Source organism: Chaetodon auriga, chromosome 18, assembly GCF_051107435.1.
Source record: "Chaetodon auriga isolate fChaAug3 chromosome 18, fChaAug3.hap1, whole genome shotgun sequence".
Lineage (NCBI taxonomy): Eukaryota > Metazoa > Chordata > Actinopteri > Chaetodontiformes > Chaetodontidae > Chaetodon > Chaetodon auriga.
In genome coordinates, this window is record NC_135091.1 from 12,534,899 (window position 1) to 12,547,486 (window position 12,588).

At 42.0% G+C, this 12,588-nt stretch overlaps 1 protein-coding gene across 1 annotated transcript; it reads right to left on the reverse strand.

Annotated features, from left to right (window-relative positions):
• Window positions 1–6,534: 6,534 nt before the first annotated feature.
• LOC143336343 (E3 ubiquitin-protein ligase TRIM35-like) lies at window positions 6,535–9,958 on the reverse strand. The gene is made up of 6 exons (XM_076756442.1): window positions 9,290–9,958; window positions 9,096–9,191; window positions 8,791–9,021; window positions 8,670–8,692; window positions 8,070–8,188; window positions 6,535–7,884 (listed from the first exon to the last, which is right to left on the reverse strand). Exons 1-6 carry the CDS (start codon window positions 9,692–9,694, stop codon window positions 7,373–7,375), a joined length of 1,386 nt encoding a protein of 461 aa, XP_076612557.1. The 5' UTR covers window positions 9,695–9,958; the 3' UTR covers window positions 6,535–7,372.
• Window positions 9,959–12,588: the final 2,630 nt, after the last annotated feature.

Here is a 12,588-nt window from a genome sequence, read left to right on the forward strand (position 1 = left end):
CTTCTCATTAAAAACTCTTGGCAAGAAGTCCAATAAATTAATTTCCTAAAAAGTCAAACTCGTTTATGAAAATATTTTTATGAAGATTTTCATTTGTTTTATGGCCACTGTTTGGAAATCAACAGTTTTGAATCCTATCAAAAACCTACAATACTGTGTGTGCTTATTGAAAGGCTGCTTAAAAGGACAAGTAAATATGAGTTAAGTAAACGTAATTTGTTACTTTCCACCTCTAGAGAGAGGAAATAATGGAGAGAGAAAGAGAAAATGTCAGGCAGGTTAGCTGAAAGAGCATTCCCAGGTGTGACCACAGCATTCCCTCCATACACTTTAACAAACCACTGTGTGTGTGTCTCTATGTGTGTCTGTATCTGTGTGTGTGTGTGTGTGTGTAGGTCTGAGGTTTGTAGCGCGTAGCCAAACTGGAGCTGAACCTCACTCCTGCAGCCAATAACAACAACTTCTAACTCAAGCGCGCACACACACATACACACAAACACAGACTTGGTTAAACACATTTGCACTGTGAGAGGTGACAAGAGAGGATAAAATGATTTTCATTTCACTTTTTGTAATATCTGATGAAAAAGTCACTTAATCCAGGGTGACAAAATTACCGTGCCCTTGAAATAACTTTGTGAGTGTGGATTGTTGGAAAGATAATGTGTGTTTTGGGTTGTGTGACTGTGTAGCAGCAATGAATGTGTGTGAGGCCTTAAAGCTTTCCTGTCGGTATGTAAGGGCATTAGCTCAGTTTCACTTTTTCCCCTTCTCTTAATCCCCCTTCTCTCTCTCGCTCTCTCTCTCTCTCTCTCTCTCTCTCTCTCTCTCTCTCTCTCTCTCTCTCTCTCGTTATAAGCTCCCATTTGGAGCTGGCAATGAAAGAGACTTGGCTTGATATCTGCTGAAAGTGTGTGTGCATACGTGTGTATCATACGATCAACAGTATTTACATGCCTAAAAATTGAATATGTGCATCAGAATGAGCCTGTTTGTTTAATTATGTGAACGAGTGTGTGTGTGTGTGTGTGTGTGTGTGTGTGTGTGTGTGTGTGTGTGTGTAATGTGAGCCTCTTTGTGACACAGCAGTTGGCAGATAGAGGGGACTAAGTTACCCAAGCTCCCTTGGGGCATCCACATTGTGGAGGGCTGTCTGGGGCATTGCGGTGGTATGTATAGGTGAGTGTGTTTGCGTGTGCTTGTGTGTGTTTTGTGTGTTGTGTGTGTGCGTGTGTATACATCCCCTAGCAAAGAAACATAATGGCTCAGGGATGACAGGAAAGGAGGATGAAAGCCTGAGGCAGAGAAAGAGGTGAAATGGAATTGGGAGCATGAGAGAGTGAGGAGATGATGAGAAGGATGGAAGAACAGCTGGGGAGAAAGAACAGAAACATGATGTTTCTGCAATTAAACAAGAACAGATTCAGCAAAATAAATACTGACAACGTGAGTGTCCCAGTACTACACTTTAGAAAAAATAGCCATCAAAGTGAATTTAAGATAGGAAAATTAGTTGAAAACTCCATATTGCATGAGAAGCAATGGCTTTTCTCCACATAAGAACAATGGTTATGACCACTTTTTGAAATTTAATCTCAAAACTGTATTTTTTCCATTAATATGATGACTTTGAAGTCGAATCACAGTGCTCAATCCTGATTGGTCAGAACACGACCTCCTCTAACATGCTTCAAAATATCTTTTTTTTTTAAAAGGAGCAAATCAAAACCGTTCATAAAGATGATGAAGTGAAGCTGCTTACAAGCCTACAAAACCAATTTACTTCATTGATTTCATTGTAAAGAGGCATGTATTTTCCACATGAGTTAGTGGAGACAAAAACAGAGCTAACAGAAAGTGAATATTGGGCTTACATTCGTCAGGTGGCCAGAAGTAAGACCATAAATCAATATTAATGTTTGCCAATGTCTGCTGGATGTGTGAAAAGGGATGTTCGCTAACACCTTCGCGGTTAAAACTTTATAAGTGACAATATGTCAATGTAGTGTTTTCAGCCCAAAAAAAGTGCCCAAAAAATAATTCATCCTGCACCAAAAACACCTCTTTGAACACACCAAATACATGTTTTAATTATACATGTTTTTGAATAAAAGAACCATGCTAAGTTAGCCTTGCAGGCTGAACACAGCAGCAGCTGCTAGATGTCACCAAACAGATGGCACAGGTACAATACTAACACACTCACACACATGCACACACACACTCACAGACACACACACAGGATCCACTCACCTGATGTGACGCATTAGGTATGCACGCCTTACTTGTTGGTTTAAGATATGAATGAACAAGGATGAGATTTAATGGCTGTTTTACATACCCATTATCTTCCTCTCTCTCCATCCTCTTCCTCCTTCTTGTTCTCTCTCCATCTCCCCTCTCATCGCCCGCTCCATTCAGGCCGAGCTTGTTGTTTGAATGAGAGGAGCGGACCACCCTGGGGAGAAATGGGGGGGATCACATTACCCCCAAAAATGTCGAGGGCCTACAAAAGGGCCATGAGACATCAGGGTGAGGGAGAGAGGGCAGCAGAGACGGGGAGAAATAGGAGAGCACATGAAAGAGTGCATTAGTGAGAGGGGAGGGAGAGATTGATTGGGATGGAGAGATGAGGGATTGGATGAAGAGAAGTGGAGGTGAGAGGAAGGAGGGGTGGAACAGGCTGAAACACTTTTCCATTTTTATTATAATGATGTGCACTCTTGTACCCAGAATTGTATGTCCTTACACCTGCCAAACGAATTTCAAGCTCTTGTTCAATATCTGTTTTAGTCTGGCCTCCATCTCCTCCTCTTTAAAGGGGAATTACAGTTTCATACATCCTGGGCCTTAAGTTTGAAGTTCTGCCCTTCATTCCTAAAACCAGCGGTTTGTTTATAACCTGACTGATTGTCGGACTCCTTGAGTTTCTCGCCCCCCCGCCCATTGCCACGCTCTGGATCTCAGAAATCACTTTGGTGAGCACAATGCTGTCATAACGTATAGAAAGGACAAAAAAATGATCAAAACAGGAGCCAAGTTGTAGTAAAAGGGAATGTTCCTTTAAGTCAGTGCTGGCATGAATGTGACTCATACGCACTTTAAATCCTGCAAACCACTAACCACACTGATCACTATCAGGAGTATCTATTGAAGTTAATGCATACCTGTTGATTCAGCAGGACAGACATGTATTAGTAATGTGTTAACTATCCTGTATGACTCAGCAACAGGACTGTAGATGTGAAATAGGAGCTGAATGGAGGCTGGCAGTAGATCGGAGGGTATATGAGGTAAAGGCTGTCTTCTAATTCTAGTTACAAGTCAAAAGGCAGCAATGCACACACATCTCGGCTTTTTCACGCAGCTGAATTCATCTTCTTGTCTTTTGCAGGAGTCAATGCAACCTTTGCTGAAGCTGCAGTTTCCAGTGTGTGTCCTTAGGAGGCGCTGTGAGTCAGGGCTTTGGGAATTATCTGCAGAGTCTAACTCTTCCTATTGCCTTCATTGACATTTAATGATAATTATAACTTGGGTCACACCAGGGGCAGATGTACGCACACACACACACACACACTCTCACACACACGCACACACACACTGCCTGGTTAAAAACATGAAGACATTAGCGGTAACTTGATGCTGAGTGAGTATTGATCTACTCTCAGGGGGCTTAGAGAGTGCGAGAACACTAGACAGCACTTTATCATGGCACTTGACCATCTAGGCTGGCCAGTGCTGATCTGTGTGTGTGTGTGTGTGTGTGTGTGTGTGTGTGTGTTGGAGAGACAGAGAGAAAGAGAGAGCATTAAGAAAACAATTTGTTATGTACAGGTATTATTCATCAAGTCAGAACAGGTCTTAGCTGTCAAAGCTGCCTCATTTTTCTCATGCACATGTTAACCTCGTCCTTTCGTCACCAAAAAGCAAACTTCCTTTTCCTTCCTTCCTTTCCTCCTTCCTTCTTTCTTCCCTTTGCCATCTCTCCCAGCATCCTCCTGTGAGGTCCTGACTGACACATTCAATCTGCATTCATAGCATTATACAGACCAGACTGAGCAGCAATTAGGTCTATGAGCATATATGTATGTGTGTGTGTGTGTGTGTGTGTTGTGTATTATTCATGTTGTGGGGACATAAATCTGACTACACAGTCAGACTGTGGGGACTCTCCGTACTTATGGGGACAAAACACAAGTCCCCATAATGTAAGTCATTATATCTTCGAGAGAAGACTTGATTTAAGGTGAAAATGAATGTAAGTCAGTGCAATGTCCCCAAAAGTGATGGAAACCTGAATTGTGTGTGTGTGTGTGTGTGTGTGTGTGTGTGTGTGTGTGTGTGCGTGTGTGTGTGAGACCAGTAGGGATTTCGTGATTATGATTGCTGAGGACACGTGCTGCTCAGATTCTTCAATGATTGCCTCCAAATGCAACTTAAATGCCAAACAAAACAATAAACCCTTCGAGAGCGAGAGAGAGAGAGAGAGAGAGAGAGAGAGAGAGAGAGAGAGAGAGAGAGAGAGAGAGAGAGAGGGAGATGACAACATCATATACTTGGAGACTGCTTCTTGAAGATATCCAGACCACAATAACATGAGCAAAAAGTGACCAAAAGGGACCTGAAAACAAGGAGCAGATGGAAAAACAACCACATAAAAGTGCACATGTATGTTTCCATGCGTGTGTTCTTGTATCTATACATTGCACCACCTACACCGCAATAATCTGGTGCTCGTGCTCCTGCTTTGATTACATTCTCATTACGTTTTAGGATTGTTTTAATCATTCTCTAACATACAGCTATCCTTCTGCCAGACCTCCATCTGCATTTACAAATCCTTCCCCGGCACACACAGATTTACGCACACACACCGTCTTCTCCTCAGAAGCCAAGCCAAGTCAAGCTACATAGGTGCTGATCCCGACAGTCGCTGTCTTCTGTCTCAGCCCTTCGGGCCATTGGCACATCTTTCCCGTCCTTCTGTTTCTGTCTCTTGTATTCTTTATAATTGTGTCTTAACTTGATACCTGCTTACTGTTCTGGCTGCAGTTCAGAGCCGTGTTGTCACTCCGATGACCAGGAGATGGTCCGCCTTTGATCGCTCTATCCCGATTCATTCATTTTCACTAGCTTTGTCTCACTTGTGATTCATGAGTAGCGCATCAACATGCACTCATGTGCAATGCAGCCCATACACACACATTGTTTTTGTGTGCCTTTTAGCTGAAATTAAATCATTGATGTTAAATGTGATTGATTGTCTTTGTAAAGTTTTGGGACAAAACTAATTTCCGTACAGTTACAAAAACAACGAGCAGCGCTTTGAAATTCCTCTGATGAATGTGTTTATTTCACCTGATTAGTAGAAAAATGGGACTTAAAGTAAAAAAACATCTGACGTATTCTACTCAGTGGCTCCTCGGTGCTCTCTGGTCAACATCGAATGATTGATCGTTCAAAAGGGGATTTTGAGGAGAAAAAAAAAAAAACTTGGATACGCTGGTTTGCCGTCATTCCTTTGAGCTAAAGTAATGTTTATACAGGGAGAATGATGATTTGTAGGGAGAAAACAGCAAAGAAGAGAGTTTTTATTCCAGAACGTGAAATCTGACAGATCATTGCTCAGCTGCATTGAAACGAGCGTGCTCAGGGATCAACTTCAACCTGAAAGCTCTGAACCCTGTAAAGATGCCTACTTAGAAAACGGCACATTTCTGCCGAGCAGCCAAATTACTCGACATTCTTGAATTAAGTCTTGGCTGGAGGTACGAAAACATCTAACTGTCAAACCTGAAAAGCACACTTTGCCTAATTAAATCCACGGATGAGTAATCACTCAAGCCGACACTCTTTCTCTTCTAGCTTCCTCTAATGACAGACGTATGTTGGAGAAAGGCTGAAATGTATCTTGGATAATCGGGGTGGGGGTGGGGGATCCCCTCATGACCGCATTTGAGCAAATGTCATCAGTCATTCTCTAATCTCCAGCCTTCATTAGCCCTGAGAAAACTGGGCTCAGAAACACTCGTCATGTAAGACATGCAGAGGAATACAAACCGAACGGAAGAGGCCTGTACGCCCCTCTTCTCCCCTCAGTGTGTTTTCTTCTCTCAGTCCTTTTTCTCTTTTAATTTGGCCCCTCTGTTTGTTTTTCTTCATTCTTTCATTAGTTGAAAAAACATAGCAGGCATTCCAGCTGTAATACCACTGAGATTCAGTATCAGTGCGGGGATTCGGACTCATGTGAGTGAGCGTGTCAGCAGCTAACGGAGAGAGAAAGATGGCAGAACGCTGGAGACGTTAGGAATGGCTTCATAATGATTCATGCCTGTGCTATGCACGCATGTAGGCAAACGTATCAGCCGCACAGGGGCATTATGGGAATACTGGAACTTTTTTGTTTGGTTTTAGCTTGCTCACAGTTTTTTTTTTCTGAGGCACATCAACAAAGAGTCATCAGAATATCCATATTACTGCAGCACCCTGGACTTAATGCATAATTGATTGTTGCATGACAGCACCCAGGATGTTAGCATCAGGCAACTTTATTTACTTAGGATATATTTGACTTGGCATACATTTTGACTGATATTGTCATTTTCATTATCATCATTATTATCTTTTACATGATTAAACATTTCAAGTCGATCTCGACAAGTCGACAAGTAAACACAAGTCGATCTCTGTAGTCTTCAAAACGTTCATCCATTCGCTATCCCTAAAAAACATATGGTATCTAAAATTAAATCATTCCAGTTTATACAAAAAAAAAAAAAAAAAAAAAAAGAATAAAATAAAAATCTTTCAACGGAGGCTGTACATTTGTTTGGCCTCACCTCTGGAAATCTGGAAATCATTTAAAACATGCAATGATTTATGGTAAATCATGTCAAACAGACACTATAGTGATTTACTACTGTACTTCAATAAAGCAGGACTATTCACAAGAGCTAGAATAAAATTCACTGACTTTTAGTCCCTTTAGCACGAGTCAAGCTCCAAACACACTTGATCCTACATTTCCCATAATGCAACTCAATGGCATCTTTCACTAGCCCCTCCCTGCCTCTGAAATTGAAAATTGGTCTTTCAGAGCCAGCCGGTCCAGTCTGTAACGCAGGCTGTTCAAAAAGGTTCAGTTTCAAACCCAAGCTGAGGTAATCCCAAAGGCATCATGGGTATTTTTTCAAACTTAAGAAAGCTCCTCCAGAGCCACAGCAGACATGAATTTTTCTTTTTTTTATATAGTCTGTGTAGTAAGGCGGGACAGGGACAGCCTGTACAGTGACTGACAGCACTCAGGTTTACATGTCATCGATCTACGCAGCTCGGACGGGGAGGCCTCGTCCTCTGCTGTAGAGCAAAATGTTTATCTTGGTTGTCTGATCCTCACTGACAGCTCAAATGGAACGATTTTTGCATTCTCCCGAAAATACGGAAAGACCGTTTCTGTGAAAGTGTATTTGATGGTGTGTATGACTTTTTGCCTATCGAGGTCGAAAAATGATAGTATTCCTTTGTCATAATCTAGCTGCACTCTGACCTTTTGGGGAAATGAATCTTCAGACACAACTTTCACATAGTCCTTTGGAGTAAGTTCACGGAGGATATCAGTGCAAACACACATGTAGATGCCCCAGATCCTTTCGCTGAAATCATTCTTGCTCGTAGCGGCCACGCCAACAGCCCAGTAACCTCCCACCTCCACATCCCAGCTGTGTTTTCCAGAGCTAAAGCCTTCAGTGCCCAGAACGTCTGTGCCGCGCAGCCTCTCTGGGTTTTTAGGAAGCGGCTGATCCTTCTCTCCTTTTGTTGAACAGGTCATGTTTTCTGATATAATCAAAAGTGAGTCACCAGTGTTGGGGTCCAGAGTTACAGGAGCTTCAGAAAAAAAGAGAGAAACAAAAGAGAAAGTTTATTGTTTTGCTTTGGTGATAAAGTTCATCAGTCACCTGTACATATTAAATCTACATATGTTATATAACCTGTACATATGTCGGCATATATGTACATATGTCATATTAAAATGCCAGCATATGGCGAGGCAGAAGCATTACATATCTTACTGTATTGAATCATATTCGTCATCTTTATCCAGACTGTGAACAGCAGGTTCCCAAGGTGTTTGGCCTCGTCGATCAGGACTCCTGATGGAGTTTCTGGTTCAGGCAGGTTGCACTGGGATCTGACGGTGTGTTAGGCAGCCACAGATTAACATTTTCAACAGACACTGGTCCAGTTTTTCTTTGGTGCAAAGCAGCAAATACAATAATTTTTGCAATTTTCATCAGTATAATTTATAGTACACTTGCAATAAGGTAAACTTGTAATTTATTCCTGAACTCTGGGAATCTTAAGGATAAGAACTTCAGCTTTAATGTTGCATTAAGCACAAAGCAAGTATATGTAGGTAAAATTAGTTTAAGGCATTTAACTTAGTTGGTGATGGCCTATATTTGTGACAAGCTGAACAAAGGTGACATTTATGTTTTATTAGCTGAGTTTTCAAACAACACCCAGCTCCCCTCTGCCCTAAACCTTTTAATGGGATGCTTCCAGGACTTTCCCCCACACACTGGATGAGACAGTCCCAAACTACCATCACTTTCGAATGCTGACAGTCATTCAGCTGTGCCTTCATAGATAGTGTGCAGGAAGCAACTTACCGCTCCATAGTGGATTTGACATTCTGTCAGATAAAGAGAGAACAGGAGAACAAATCAATACCTCTAATTTTGTTTAATATTCAATATTAAGATCAGAATATTCACGAACACAGCTGCATACCAGCATAAAAGAGATGTCCTCGGCCTTCATCTCCCTCTCAATGGTTTCAATTTTGTCACTGAGCGAGGAGATCTCAGCACTCAGATTAAGAATCCTGATGTTCATCACTGTAGACTTGAGCGCCGCCTCTTTCCTCACTGCGTCAGTCCTAGCAGCCTCCTCTGCTTGCAGGAACTGGTAAAGCTTCTGAAACTCCTCCTTGATCGTCTTCTCCGCCCGCTGAGCCTGACGCTGTGGAGAGACACCGGTTTGATCAAAGCGGTCGACACACAGACAACACGTCTTCACAGCCACCTGTGACTCACCTGGATGTGGCTGGCCATTTTATCACAGTTGAGCTTTTCGGTTTTAAATGAGCCCAGTTTGCTTTTCAAGGCCATCACTTCAACCTGGAGTTGGGCCTACAAATCAATGCACATGCATCAAATACATGGTAAACAGTGGACCAATGAGCAAGCTGTCTCAGCTGTTTTTATGAAACGACAAATGACTTGCTCACCCTGTGGGCTTCTGCTGCTTCATTGATGGGCATGCAGTTGTGTTTCTTGTGTTTTTGGGCATCTCTGCAAATCACACAGATGAGCTGTTGATCATCCTCACAGAAGAGCTTGAGTTTCTCACTGTGCACACTGCAGGTCTCCTCGGATCCAGAGTCAGCTCTCTGACTCCTCTCTTGTCTCAAGGCGTCAGTCACGTTTCTCAGTGCCAGGTTTCGTGGAGGCTGAGCCATTGGAAATATTTCCTTACAGACCGGACATGTGTGGACCGCACTCTGTCTCCACCACTCCTGCAGACAGTCTTTACAGAAGCTGTGACCGCACAACAACATGACCGGATCATTGAAGATATCACAGCACACAGCGCAGGTATAGTCCACCTCAGACGGTGATGCGTTCGTAGCCATGCTGTTTATTTGAATTCCTGCTCGTCTCTGACAGCCAACTTACTTTCACTTTCACTTTGACAGAGTTAGTCAGATTTACGCAGCCACTGCTCCGTTTCAGTGCTTTCAGTTCCAAATGCCTTAAACAAACACTCACAACTTCGCAGTGAAATAAAGAAACGACCTCTTTACCGGATTCTTTTCCTTATTTGTGTTTCAAAACACATTAGGACAGGCAGCTCTGGCCGCTGACTCCTTCCTGTTTTCTGAGGAAAAAAGGGGGAGTTGCACTTTTTTCTTTTTTTTACTTCTGCGCGTCTATCCCGTCATGCGCAGAGTGACACCGTTGCGCAGTGAGTAACACTGTCATCTGCTGTACCTCTTCAGTGTATGCATGCTTATTTGCTACATTACTTATGAATGTCCACCTTAAGTGAGGTAATGTAATGTAATGTGAGACCTTTCTGACAGTTTCTGTCACAGATGTGACTGCACAGCCTCGTTCAGCTCAGAGTGTTAGAAAACTGGAGGGACCTGAGACTGGTTGAACCAAGAGCAGATTGTTGCAATGCACAAGGCTCCCAGAATGACAATGAGACACGCGATGTACAACCACTGCATTGTGTTGAGTGCATGTGTGCAATAAGGTGTGTAAAAAGACCAGTACATGTTTGTGGCTGTTGCAGAGTTTGTATAGTTTACTGATAATCAGTGGTGTGCACAGGCTGCAGGTTTGGACATCACGGCTTGTTGGCGTGATGTTCTTCCACTTCTGTTGTTGGATTTGAAATTGAATGTAATTATATTCCCCCAAAGATGCTTCAATATAATATTCTAGTGCTCTGTCCATCTGTGCAAGTTTTCTTACTACATGGATTTCTAATGTCCCCCAGTTAATTTTTAGTTCTTAGTTCAATTAAAATTACAATATTTGCTGATTTAACTGCACTCACGTCTGGTCTATACAATAATAATAATTAGTAGAATAATAAATATTATACTATGGAATTAAGTGGTATTTATGGTAGGTGTGTGGTGAACATTTTCTGGAGGTCTCCAATCTAAGGACAACTGGGTTTATGTAAAAAAAAAAAAAAAGAAAAAAGAAAAAGAACATGATAAGACATCTAAGTTGTAGTGATTTCAAAAGTGTTACTTCCCAGAAATACAGTATATCACAGTTTTTCCAGGATTCCACCTGTCGAATAAGCTCTGCAGCTCTGTTCAGAAGAGCATCTGTATATGAAAAGGGCCATGGTTCACATTTACATATTTTGTATTATTACCTGACAGCTGAAGTGTAAACTGCAATTTTAGCATGATAAAAAAAAATGGAAGAAACCACTGCGGGTAATAAATCAATCCAGTTCACTGCAATCACAGCGATTTATGTTTGGACTGTCTCTCTGACAGTTTCAAGTTGTAATGAAGTCTGGAGAGGGTGTCTTTGTCTCAGTACATACAGTACTCTTCAGTTTATGAACACTCACAGGCTAAAAATAAACTGGATCCAGCAGGTATTTTTCCTGGAAAACAGGAGCAGAATTTGGAAAGCGTCCCCATGAAATACCAGAATCCCAGTTCCTGCTCTTGTAAGACCTCTCACCAATGCTCAACGGTGGGAGTGGAGGCAGGCAGTAACATCACGTATCCTGCAGGAACACATGGCTCCAGGACTTCAAAACAGTACTGGAGAACGCACCAAGTTAACCATTCACAAGTTCGTTTTCCAGTGTTGTTCACACAGCATTGCAATGCAAGGATGTTTTTCACATCAAGGCATAATATCAGAGGTGACTGAGGAGATAACCTATAAAGGCGTAATGCATGCTGTATTACATTTCTTCATTCTTCACTAAACTCCAGCATATTTTTCTTTGTGGTACTCTCACACATCTCTCCTTCTCTCTCTCTCGTGCGTTCACATTAAAGCTCACACATAAGCTACATACATCAAACTCACAGCAGTGAGAGTCACAAGCGATTTGGCCCCTGACCGCTGCAGCAATAGCCATCAAAGGCTAACCGTTTTAACATGACAGCTCACACCACCATGTGGCCGGCTAATGTGGCTGCTCTTTACCTTCCCTCTGTCTCTCCTCTCTCCCTGTCTTTTTTTTTTTTTTTTTTTTTTCTCACACAGACTTTAAAGGAAAAAACTTCTGATTTTTAAATTTGCTAATATGGCCTCAATCTTATCTCTTTTTTCAGTCTCTGCAAGAAATGCATGAATACATCCATTGTGAGAGCAACAAGCGCTTAATTCTCAATACAGATGAAAGCTTAATTGTAGGATATAATTTTTATCATTTCTGCACCAAAATCACAGAATTAGACACCTTTCTGTTCTGACATTTGACACGACAGCATTTTGTTGTTTTGCACGTTTGCATTTACTGTTTAAAACTGTTTTTAGTTTTTTTGGGGGGCAAAAAAAATAAATAAATAAAAGTTCAGTGGTTCAGTTTGTGTGAAAACCTGACAGTGTGTCTGTATCTCTCACAGAGGAGATAATGTCTCATACGGTTTACAATTTTTTCCCACTTTCTCTTCCTATGCTGGTGTAATTATTAGGGCTGGGGATAGTGGTGCGGGGGAGGGTGCTTGTGAGACTGTTCCTATACTTAAATATTATGTCCATAACCATAAAACATTCAATCCACATAAAGCCAAGTGCTCTGGATCTGGCCACAGTAGCCTCCCCAGGGTGGTGCAGTAAAACCGCCCTGAGCCACCATTAGGTGGAGGGAGCTGGAAGAAATACTGGACAGAGGCCGGGACCAAATGAGAGCCAGAGCACAGCTGATGGTAAACTAATTTTGCTGCCCCCCCCCCCAAAAAGTAAAAAACTCATGCAGTACGTGTTGTGTTCACACACACTGTGTACACATCTATGTGGGACACACATACTGTAC